We start from the raw sequence: 12,847 nt of genomic DNA on the forward strand, positions 1-12,847 counted from the left end.
CAGTCATATTCTTTGTTGTCCTTGGACCTGTAAAAATCATCAAGAAAATGAGATTATTTCCAATTTTGTCATGTCTGTAGGTTTCTGGGCTTACCTCCAGATATCAGTTGTATGTTTCACATTGTTTGATAGTTTTGTCAAATAAATATCAAATCAGTTCAGTCCCAGAATATCTTTTTTACGTTTAAATGTGCAGACTGACATAAACAATAACATGTGTGAGACTGCCCTGAGCCTTATAGGCAGAAAAGAATGTATGAGAAAGTGGATACCAGTGCTGAGCTGACTTTCCAGCATTCCTCTGACCACCCAGCTTATTGTGCCAGGGATTCATCTTCTGGCAAGGTGTTCTCAGGTAAGTGGAGACAGCCTTTCACTAGTGCATATATTATTTTTCTTTGCTAAAAGCCAAATACCTAGTAGGATCTGTAATAAATTAATGTCGGTTTAAGCTGAAGACCAAGGTTTACTACACTGTTGTCAGCTTTTATTAGAGAATAAGTGAAGAATTGAATGGTTTTTCAGGGCTTTACATCAGCAGTGGAGCTAAGTCTGTCTGGTTTAATTTCTGGTCTGTGTCCTTACCATAACAGCCACTGAATTAGTCAAAGCTCCTGTATCCTTACCATAATGATGACTAAATAACCAAAGCCAATGTTCTTCCATCCATAATAGCCACTGATCTCTTAACTCCTGATCTGTCTTTGGTCTAGCAACTTCAGTCTCCCTGTGAGTGCCCTGTGCAGATCTACCTTGTGTGCTGGCCCTGGTTCTAAACTCTGCATGTGCTGCTAGCTTGGCTGGCTGGCCGGCCAAGCAATGCAGAGAGCTGCGGGCTCAGGCTGCAACCTGCTTTTCAGTTGGCTTTCAGAAGGCTTTTAGATTTCTCTTCTATTCTGTTGTCAGCATTTGTTTAAATTTTGCATTTGAGACTTGCCTGAAATCAGACACTAGGTTTGAAAGCTCTCTAGAGAGTGGGAATGACAGACATTGAGCCAGAGGAATTCATGTCTAGGCTAGGGGACCCAGCAGTGCTTTGCAGCTCACAGATCTGTGTGATTTGGGTTACAGCATTCAACTTTACCACACAGAGCATCCAAAACTCTTGAGAAATTCCACTTGAAATTTGAAACAGTTTAGGAATATTCATTAGCTCCAGTTTTTCACTGTGAGGGATTAAAGCTATTTAGCAAGCAAAAGAAGCAGTTATAATTCTTTCTATTTCAGCTTTGGATACTCAGGAGATAGAGTGCTATTTTTCTGCAGAGATATCCCAGTCTGCTGTTTTAACTTAACTGTCTTATGACTGTTCCATTTCTTAGCAATTGTCAGGAGTGAGAGAAGGTAGAGAAAATTTCTTGTTATGCCAGCTGGAGAAAAGAGTGAGGTATTTGTACATTTGCATTTCACTAATCTGGCCCTTTTGACTGATGTAGTGTCTAGATTAGAAGATAATTCAATTGTACTTATTCACCCCTAGGATTTATGCCAAATGTGTGCCGAGTTTCTGTGCTGGGCTAACTAATGTGCATCTGAGCTGTGCCAGAAGGCTCAGCTATCATGTTCAGAGCCATTAGCAGTCAGTCCGATCAACTCCTGAAATACAAGAACCAGAGTCTAACTGAAATTATGTAACTAAGCCAAATACTATAATCTGCAGGTTCAGTGGGAGTTACATAGCTGAAGATCACATGTTATGCTGGAAATGTATCCCTCCTGGAGACCTCTGGTCCTGAACGTTATTTTGTTATTTCTAAATAGTTGGTTTACAGCTATTGCCAATGAAGAGTATTTCCTGATCTTACTTGAGGTGTGGTAGTAAGTATGTTGCTAAAAATTCAGGCCATGCTTTTTCATTGGGATAGGACTGAAATTCGTATTAAACCTTCCAAGAACTGAAGTTCTGAGACTGCCATTTAGAAACTTTAACCTTAGTTAAAGAGAAAGAAAGTAGGGATGTATGAGTAAGAATGTGAAGCGACTTTTTGAAGTTCTCTGTAGAAACCCCACACAATTATGAGTTACAGTCTGTGGATCAATTCCTGTGTCCTTCTGGACCACAGGAGTTCCCTTGAGGTGCTGGATTTCCTAAAACAGAAGAGGACATGTACAACTGTGCAGATACATATTTAACATTGTGTTTCTGTAGATACAAGACATGCATGATTCTTACTCTATTCCTCTGGGTTTTAGTGTTCTCTTTAATCTTCTCCACACTTAATTTCACTCAGTCTAGTCTTGTGCCAGCCCTTCTGTTTTCCCTTTTCAGTATTTTCAGGACAAGCCTGAACAATGGTAAAATTATATACCATTGAAAACAGCAGAATATTTACACTGACTTGAGTGGAATTGGCAATTCAGTCATTTCTTCCTACCCCATTTCCTCCTACCCTTTCAACTCAAGGGAAATTTCTGGCAAGTTAGAAGAAAACATTTTTATCAGTTATTTTAATAGTACTTAATAAAATGTGTTTGAGCTATCTAATCATAGAGAATGGCTAGGTAAAAATAAATGTAAATCTCATTCCTTATCATACACTGTCATGGTGTAGATTAACTGTGTAAGTCCTTTTAGTTTAGCTCATTCACAGATTAATGTGAAGCCTGCTCATTTTCAGTTAATGTTGGAATTATTCTTACCTTCATCAAACAACTTGTCATTGACTTCCCCTCCAGTATAGAGTGCTGTAATATACTACTCATAAAATAAGATGACTCTGTTCAGGAGTGATGTCATTTCTTACAGGATTCTTTTAGTCACTGCAGTCCATATGCTGTGATACAAATTGGGAATCAAAACAGCCTTGGTGCAGAATTGGATAGTTGTATCTTTAAAGGTGGTAGTGGTTATTGAGATCCTGACACAGAGCAACATTTGCACATACAGTTAAGAGCATACCATTAATGCCTCCACACTTTCCTGACTTTAATAAAGCCTGTCATGCTGAAGAGGACTAAGCAGATTTATTTTTTGTGCTAGAGACCTTGTAAACATAACAGTAGCATAAAGAGGAACTCAATTTTTGTTGTTGCCCTTTACTTTTTCAGTTGCTTTCCCAGGAAATATTATTATGTCCTACAATAAATGCTTTTAGAAACTAATTTTAAGCTCCAGGTAAGCTATTTAGAGTCATATCTCAACATTTGGGAGTATTTCCTCTGCTAACTTGTTCCCAATGGAAAGCATGGAAGTCATGTGAGTGTTATTAAAATCATAGAATAGTTAGGGTTGGAAAGGACCTTAAGATCATCTAGTTCCAACCCCTCTGCCATGGGCAGGGACACCTCACACTAAACCATGTCACCCAAGGCTCTGTCCAGCCTGGCCTTGAACACTGCCAGGGATGGAGCATTCACAACTTCTCTGGGCAACCCATTCCAGTGCCTCACCACCCTTACAGTAAAGAAATTCCTCCTTATATCCAATCTAAACTTCCCCTGTTTAAGTTTGAGCCTGTTACCCCTTGTCCTATCACTACAGTCCCTAATGAAGACTCCCTCCCTTGTGGGCCCCCTTCAGACACTGGAAGGCTGCTATGAGGTCTCCACGCAGCCTTCACTTCTCCAGGCTGAACAGCCCCGACTTCCTCAGCCTGTCTTCATACAGGAGGTGCTCCAGTCCCCTGATCATCCTCGTGGCCCTTCTCTGGACTTGTTCCAACAGTTCCATGTCCTTTTTATGTTGAGGACACCAGAACTGCACACAATACTCCAGGTGAGGTCTCACAAGAGCAGAGTAGAGGGGCAGGATCACCTCCTTTGACCTGCTGGTCACGCTCCTTTTGATGCAGCCCAGGATACAGTTGGCTTTCTGGGCTGTGAGCACACACTGCCGGTTCATGTTCATTTTCTCATCGACCAGCACCCCCAAGTCCTTCTCCGCAGGGCTGCTCTGAATCTCTTCTCTGCCCAACCTGTAGCTGTGCCTGGGATTGCTCTGACCCAGGTGTAGGACCTTGCACTTGGCATGGTTAAACTTCATGAGGTTGGCATCAGCCCACCTTACAAAGTGTGTCAAGGTCCCTCTGGATGGCATTCCTTCCCTACAGGGTATCAACTGAACCACACAGCTTGGTGTCATCGGCAAACTTGCTGAGGGCGCACTCAATCCCACTGTCCATGTCACCGACAAAGATGCTGAGCAAGACCGGTCCCAACACTGATCCCTGAGGGACACCACTCGTTACTGGTCTCCAGCCGGACATTGAGCCATTGACCTCAACTCTTTGTGTGCAGCCATCCATCCAGTTCTTTATCCACTGAGTGGTCCATTCATCAAATTGATGTCTCTCCAATTTAGAGACAAGGATGTCGTGTGGGACAGTGTCAAATGCTTTACACAAATCCAGGTAGATTACATCAGCTGCTCTACCCCTGTCCATCAGTTCCGTAGCCCCATCATAGAAGGCCACCAAATTGGTCAGGCAGGATTTCCCCTTAGTGAAGCCATGCTGGCTGTCACCAAGCACCTTGTTGATTTTCATGTGCCTTAGCATGCCTTCCAGGAGAATCTGCTCCAAGATTTTGCCAGGCACGGAGGTGAGACTGACTGGTCTGTAATTCCCCAGGTCATCCATTTTCCCCTTCTTGAAAATGGGGGTTATAGTTCCCTTTTTCCAGTCATCGGGAACTTCACCTGACTGCCATGATTTTTCAAATATGATGGACAGTGGCTTCACAACTTCATTTGCCAGCTCCTTCAGGACCCGCAGATGGATTTCATCAGATCCCATTAATTCTGTAGTTATGAATAATAATATTAAAAGTCATCAGTCACTCAAGAACACACTCAAAAGCAGTCACTCAGGAAAGGGAAAAGGCTTTTTATTAGAGCAGTTATAATAGGGGAAGCAATAGGAGAAAATAAATCCACCCTGAAAATGAAGGCCAAGATGCAATTCATAAGGAGTGCCTATGCCTTACAGTGGAAGAATTGCCAAAATGCTGAAATGAATTTTAACCTTTTTACTTGCATCATCTAATCTGCTTCATGAAGTCCCTATTTCAAAAGTTCCAGCCCATAAATGGACATGTATTTACAGTCTTATTCTAGCAGCTGTGTGAGTAAAAAAGATGTAAATACATCCTCTGATTGATTAAATAATCCTCTGATTAACACTACTATTTATATCAGTTTTCAAATGGTCCCTCGTTAGATGCTCAGTGTTGCGCACTGTTCCCCGGTGGGATTGAGTATGATGTGCGTGGGAGCAGTAGTGTCACTGAAGCGCAATAAATGCCATATAATCACACATTTTGCAAATGTCACATCACGTCATGTATCGCTGTATGCATATTCTGTAGTAACTTGCATGGGCCAGGGCATTGAGAAGTTCAAGTGTGAGAATACTGTAGTCAGAGAGTGTGTGGGTTTCAGTTTGCTTCTCATCTTATCAAAAAGGTAGAACAAAAGAGGAAGGATTCACTAGCTAATGCATTTTTGTTTCAGTTGGCTGTTACTAGTACCTGTCAGGGAAGATTGTATTAAAATACTTGGGCAAATACAGCATCCAGCTAAACTCTGTGCTCTTTTTCAATGTGCAGATTAAATCTGAAATTACTTGGAGAATTTTATCAAAGCCATTGAGACTTTGATCTTGCTTCAGTGTCTGGGCCTGAACAGATCAGATGGCTATATGATTAGTTTTGTTTCTCAAAGCCTGTATTATTTTATTGCAGCAGTAGTTAATTGTTCTGCTTTGCTGCCCCAGCATTTAGCTTGTACTGATACATCAACATGGCTTTTGGAGGCAGAAGCAAAAGAAGGAATGGGCATAACTGAGTGCAAAGGAAGCTGCATCATCAGGGGAAAATTAGAGAACAACAGTTTAATGAATACGTCAAAAGGAAAATGTCTCTTTGCAGTGGCCAAAAATTGGGTGTTTCTGTTAGCAATGATTAATTGTGAAACTTTTACCTTTAAGCAAGTAAATAGTATTTTCTTTTTGTGGGTAGGAAAAAATCAAGAATTTTTTGAATCAGCATATAGTGGGATTTGTAGCCTGAGATGATCTGCAAGAACAGGCACGTGAGCAAGATTGAACTTCCTTCTCTGAGGACAATCTTGAACTATGATGAAATAAAGAAATTTTATTGACAGCAGTATTTTACTGTGAAACTTCACCTGTGCTGCTGCTTTAGTGTTGTGATAAATTCATATATAGAGAGGGAAAAAAATGATAATTACACCAGTGGACCAAAATGATCTTACCATTATAAAACTTGGGAAATTAAAATTTGGGAAAGGCCTATCAAAATGTAGCAAGTTCAACAAAAATCTGAAGGAGGATTAAAACTATGTGTGCATCTGTGTAAGCAGCCACTCACTGCTCCTTCAGGAAAGCAGCAGATGTTTGTGAACCAATACTTTCAAATTCTTATTTTGACGCAATTAAATTTCAACTTTAATCTGTATGTTTCAGAGTCAGACCAGAGGTACTAAGTTTCTGACAAAGCAGTACATTTCATTTTGTGCCAAGGTAATGGTATTTGGAATTTTGGGTTTGTCTGGGTTTGTTGATGAGCTTTACCATCTAGCGTAGAAGAGGCAATCAGTTGTTTGGGCTTAGACTGCTTTTAACTGTAGGCTGCAGGGGAGCTTAGAATGCTGGTATGAGCAATGAAAAGGTAAGAGACAGCATGTCTCCTCCAGGCAACAAGCCATTGGAAAAGTTGACAATAATTTATCTCCTGTGAATGCAGTGCTGCAGTTGCTGATGCATCATAGGATCATAGAATCAACAGGTTGGAAAAGACCTTTAAGATCATCAAGTCAGACTGTTACCCCAGCACTGCCAAGTCCACCACTAAACCATGTCACTGAGGGCCTCATCTACACGGTTTTTGAACACTTCCAGGGATGGTGACTCCACACTGCCCTGGACAGCCTGTTCCAATGCCTGAGCACCCTCTCTGTGAAGAGATTCTTCCTGATATCCAGTCTAAACCTTCCCTGGCACAGCTTGAGGCTGTTACCTCTTGTCTTGTCACTTGTTTTAGAGAAGAGACACCTCTGCACGATTCAGAATTGAAATGTAGCAGAGCAGGCATCAGTTGTAGTGGCATTTTTTGGCTGTGTCATTGTGGAAGGATAAAACCTGTTAAAGCAGAACCTTAGGACAAACTTGGCAAAAGTGGTTTAATGCAATTCACTGTTTCAGATTTATTCCCGTATGAAGCAGGATATGAGTAGAATATCAGAAAAAATCCTATTGAACATGCTATATTCACCATTGCTGAAGAACATAACGATCATCTAAATCTTCTGTTAATATTTTATATCAGAAAACTACATAAATCTTTCCTTGAAAATAATGGTATATTTGAATTATCATATTTTGTAATAGTGTTGCAAACCTTGTATTTTTATGTCCATTGTTATCTACTCTGTACTATGAAAATATTTAAGCCATTGCTTGAGTGCCATTGTTAGCAATACAACTACCTGTCAACTGGCAATGTTATGACTGCTACTCAGTTCATGGATAACACGCAACAATTTTGGGGGGAAATAAGCATGTGCCCAAGTTATTCAAATCTGTAAAGAAAATGGTTGGTTTCTAAAAAGTGGGTTTTTAAATTCCCATTCATTAAAAAAAAAAATCAAGTTTTGTAAGGATAGGTTTCTGTATTAATAAGGTAACTGTATAGGAAGACAGAACCAAAATTTCAGATGCTTCCCAGATCCAAATATGAATGAGTATTTCAAATTTGGATACTTGTGCAGAATGATTGAAAGTTCAGCAACACTTTGTCTCAGCTATGCACAGTTAGAAGATGCCCCATTTTTGGCATGCAACATCTGTACCCTTACCCTGTCTTGGTTGCCAGTGAAGAAACCAAATAGAGTGCAAGAGATGAAGGTATCCCATCTGCAGAGATACTTTCTTCAGGTTTAGCATATACAATCTGATGCTAATTTAGGGCCCAGTCAGTGAACTGCTGACCATTTTCTAATCTCCCCAGTTGGCTCTAGACTAGGAGGTTTGTAGGATCAGACTGTTAAAGATCAGATTCTTTCTGATTACAAGGTTCGTAGCCCTACTAATATTTCTTGAATTAAGCTCAAAGTCCTGTGAGAGCTTTGCCGTGACCTCGGTAGGAGTTTGAATTCAAAATGTCAGAGGGAAATAATACATAATTCAGTTCTCAAGAAGTGTGCCAAATTTCTCCTAAATATTTTGTAACTAAGGTGTGTTCTAATAATCAGCAAATACCTATGCTTTTGGAAAGGAGTTATTTCAGAGAATCTATTTGAACTAATACATATTTTATTATTTTAAAACCAATAGATTATTGAGTCTCTAGGCAATTGCCTTTTTTTTCTCTTTATGTATCAGAGGTACTTGTAAGTGGCCTTGTAAGTAGCTGTATGCTATGACTTCGAGTATCTATAGATTGTGGTCTATATGCTCTTCACTGATTTAAAATGTATTGCGTATTCCATACTGCAAGGCTGACAGGCGTGAAGGCAAGCTGTGTTTTGTAATACTGAATAGTGGTTGGTTTGTGTTGGGTTTTTAAGTATCTGAAGTTATCTTCAAGTACTTTTGGAGAGAGTTTTACAATTCTGAAGCACTGAGAGTTTATTACCTTTATTTAAATTATCTTTGGCTGATTTTCTCTGAATTGTAGGAGAGGAAGACAGGAGCTACATAACATGTTTTAAAGGCGAGCTGTAAGCGAACTGAGGAAATCAATACTCCAGATACTTGAAATACAGATTTTGATGTATGGCCTATTGAGACTTTGTCATAGAATTGTAGCCTAAGCAGAAGTGCTGTATCCTGAAATATTCCATAGCTCTAGTGCAAAATATTAGTGAAGGCCACTGCAAACAGCACAGTTGTAGTTAAGAAGCTGGTCCCAGAATGAAAGATAAATGAAATCAGCTACAGACTGTATGAGGAATTCCTCATGAGGAATTAATGGTAAAGCTTTTCATAATCTTTCATGCTTTGACTACAAATATTAACACTATAAAAATTCTTTGGGGGGCAGAGTTGAGGTGGTAGCTGCAGAGTGATCAAAACATAAAAGAGGCACATTTTCCCTTTTTATGGGGAGGCCTCTTTCTGACTTGCCGTATGATGGATTTGAAATGAAAGTTTAATGGACTCTCAGTTTCTCCGACAGCCATCTTTCCACAGCTTCATTATTAACAACAGTTTAATCTTAGCCAGCTTGCAGTCTTTTTTCTTAGCTCTTGATAATTGGCCTAATAAGCAATATAAGAAAAATACTCAGGTCATAAAGTTAAGGCAGTGTTCCATATTAAAAACCTATGTAAAACCAGTCTCCAACAAATTTTGCAGAAGTGTTTACTCCACAGTTGTTTGAATTAAAATTTAATGAGTGTAAAAAACATTCCAGTGTGAATGGATTTCATATTTAATGTATGCAAGAGTATGTGAGCTATATTTTTAACTCCAGCCCTATATTAGTAATGACAATGCCATTTTGATGGCTGATGTTGTGTAAAATATTTTTCAAGTAATGTTTATGTTAGAGACTGTTTTGTTAATGTGTCAGAAAATGAGAGCTGGGAAACAAGTGGATGTACAATAGCTGCTGGGAAAAATAAACGTGTAGCATTAGGTAAAATGAAATAAAAAAAAGTGAATACATTTGCACAGGATCTGATCCAGAGCCATCGTCACATTTCTTTCTCCTCTTGCAGCACAAACATGCCAAGTGTTATGACAAAATTTTCTAAGGTTCATTTGTTTGGTTTGGGTTTTTTCCTCTGTACTACTACTAATATAACTCTGTTATTTTCAACAGCCGCACAGCATTGGCCCCAGGCACCAGAGAACACTAACAGTACACCTCTGAGGATCTGATTAGGCACCAGTATGTGAAGGTGATTTCCTCTGATCAAAGTCATTGTGTTTCTGTCCCCATCCTCTGCAGCACTGCGAAGTCGATCGGGACGGTCCATCATCAATGGAAACTGGGCAATTGATCGACCTGGGAGATATGAAGGTGGTGGAACAATGTTCATTTATAAACGCCCAAATGAAATCTCCAGCACTGCAGGAGAGTCATTTTTAGCAGATGGCCCAACAAATGAAGTCCTTGATGTCTACGTAAGTTGCTATATTTAGATTAATCTTCCTGATGGGAAAAAAAAGTGTTCAGTTCATTGTTGTTAACATGCAACACTAAAATCGTATTCAGAACCAATACTTTGTTACTGTTTCATTCCTTTAATTTTGAAACATAATTTTTGATGTTTTACTATGGCTTGCTGTTGCTCCCGTCTTGCTCCAGATCATACAAAATCTGAATAAAGATGAAGCTGGACTTTACTGATCCAGTAAAACCAATTTTACTTGTTCAGTAAGACAGAGATAAAGCATAGAAACATGAACTGGATTTCCTCCATTTACTTTCCTTCTCAAGAAAATTTGGTGCAGTTTAATTCTACAGCGAACTGAAGCAAATGCCTAAAGCAGACAAAGCCTTTCACAGAGTTACACCATCCCAGTGTTCTTTAAAAAAGCCATAATTCCAAAAAAAAAAAATAGAATGTGGGATTTGAAGTACTGTAGTTTTTAATATGAACCTGTTCTAGAAGACAATAGGTAATAGATGAGAAAGGAAGAGAGAAGACAAATTGTGGTTAAGAGGGGGGAATCATATTGAAAAAGCTGTTTACTTCAGATGGGACAGGTTTTCCTACATCATATTGAATTAAAAAATATAACTGGAATTCATTACAACTTATTCAAAGATAAATGGTGTATGTTGAGATTATACACTTTCACATGATAAAATCCATTCAATGAAAAAAATAGGTTAACTGGTGAAATGGTTGTTTCATTCAGCTGTGGCTTTTTTACTCTTAAGTGCAATATAGGGTAGAAAAGTGATGTACTGGGTATTTCACAGAAAAGTGGGTAGTAGCTACCCTGATTACGCAGCTGGGAAAAGTTAAATGTTAGCAAAGTTATTCCCATCTGCTATATGGTGTCATAATTAAGCAATGGAGTAATTATGCAAACTACTTCTTTTTGGGTGATTTCTGATTAACTGCAGTGTAAGACTGGCAAAAGCCTGGAAGATTGTACGGTTGGGCTCCTAGCTTCTGCAGTGCACACTCCATGTTCTTAAAATATATGTGTCATTCTGTAGTTACAGAATGCTGTGAGCTGAGGTTTGGTCTTAAGGTTTTACTGTCAGCTGACTGATGCCTAATAACATAAAGACCAGGACACAGAAGGATCAGGAAATGGATTAAACAGATATTTCCAAAGTAATACAATAAAAAAAAAACCCTTAAGCTTAAATATATCATGTTTTAACGTTTTGGTTTAAGCTTAGTTTCTTTTTTTTTTTTGCTGGAATCATATATATAGCTTTTTCAGTTTTGCTCTGTCGCTGCTATTATGGATTGCACATCCAATTTGTCTGGACTCTTATCTGAGATGTTCCTTGAAGATACGAGGAATCTTACAATTCATTGTAAACTGATAATTCAGTGTCTTTTTCAAGATAATATGGGAAGATAAAAATGGATAGTGCTAGATGAAAGAAAATCAATCATCGGTATGAAATAGCCTCTTTTACACGTTTGAAATTTGTACCTGCACAGATAAGGATGTCTTTTTTTTCAGGCTTTTTGTTGCAGCTCCTGAATCATGTCATTCTCTTTTCATCTGTACCCATGATCTTTGTGCTCTGTGCAGAAAAAATGAAGAGATTTGCAGATAGGAACTGCAAATGGCTTTCTGGTCCTTTTTTCTGAGATCATGCTGTCTGTCTTCCACTCTAGAGATGTAGAGGAAAAAAGTCTCCAAGTTACAGCAGGTTGTAATTAGCATATTAGCATATTAGAGATGCAAGTTTTGTCCGAGTTTGAAGTATACATTGCTACAAAGACTTAGGTCCACTAACTTAAAGCTAGGTATTTTCCTGCAGGAAAGCTGCGACAGTACATTCATAGTGGCTTAATCAGTTAAGCTTCTTCTAATGTGTGTCTGTCAGTTGTTCTGAGAAATGTGGTGGAAAAATCATGGGAACCATTGGAAAGCTGTTTCTGAAACCATCTAAAGAACAGGGTCCTGGTTCTGGAAGGAGGTGGTGGGGGTACTCTTCTTCTGAAGTCAGCTTCTCAGTGCTCAGTTCTCTCAGGACCAAACACAAAGAGGGTGTGTTTTTTGGATAACAGAGTGTCATAGGAAGGACCAGTCCCTACAAAAATATTGCAGGCAGTGCATTATTAGATGGTTCAGAAAAGCGAGTGATCTCTGAGGGACAGAGTTCAGAGGAATAGCTGTTTGGCAAGGAAAAAGTGATTTTGACACAAGGAAAAACAAAGGTCTGAATCCCTAGTTGGTGTTAATTAGCATGATGAATTTAGTGAAACCTTGAAGCTTAAGTGTGCTCTGCTGGGTCATAAAGCCATTGACATAGCATGACTTTTTTCAGCCCATGGTTTGTCAGAACCAAAGAGCTCTGATGTTTGCTTTGTTTGGTGTAAGCTGAGGCTTTTACCAGACCAATCCCCACAAAGAGTTGAAGACTTTTAAAGTCAGCAGTCAGTAAAAGCATTACTTGAAGTATTCAAAGCTAAAGTGGTGAAATTAGCAGCTGATGGCACCCCTGTATTTCTGGTGTGAGTATGCTCAGGCTCTCAGGAGCAGCAGCAGCAGCAATGTAATAGAAGCCAGTTGGGTATGAAGTGTGCTGCTAACAGTTTTTAAAAGCTTTTATAGAGTCATATATTGCACAAGTCTTATTTTGCTTAACAGGCACACAAGAAGTGACACTGATTTTCAGAGGCGTGCTTATGTCAGCTAAAATGGGCTTGTGCAGCAGCTTTCTGAAACCACTCAGCTTCATT

General features: G+C 39.2%; 1 protein-coding gene across 6 annotated transcripts in view; it reads left to right on the forward strand.

The window, feature by feature from the left end:
• THSD4 (thrombospondin type 1 domain containing 4) overlaps window positions 1–12,847 on the forward strand; it is a 317,288-nt gene that overhangs the window by 272,893 nt on the left and 31,548 nt on the right. For all 6 annotated transcript variants that reach the window (XM_062627009.1, XM_062627000.1, XM_062626986.1 and 3 more), the window contains one exon: window positions 9,913–10,088. In XM_062627009.1, coding sequence (XP_062482993.1) covers window positions 9,913–10,088 — 176 coding nt within the window. The remainder of the gene's footprint in view (window positions 1–9,912; window positions 10,089–12,847) is intronic.

The sequence above is a fragment of the Pezoporus occidentalis genome, unplaced genomic scaffold (genome assembly GCF_034315485.1).
Source record: "Pezoporus occidentalis ecotype Australia unplaced genomic scaffold, CSIRO_AGI_Poc_V1 ctg11, whole genome shotgun sequence".
In the NCBI taxonomy this organism is placed as follows: domain Eukaryota; kingdom Metazoa; phylum Chordata; class Aves; order Psittaciformes; family Psittacidae; genus Pezoporus; species Pezoporus occidentalis.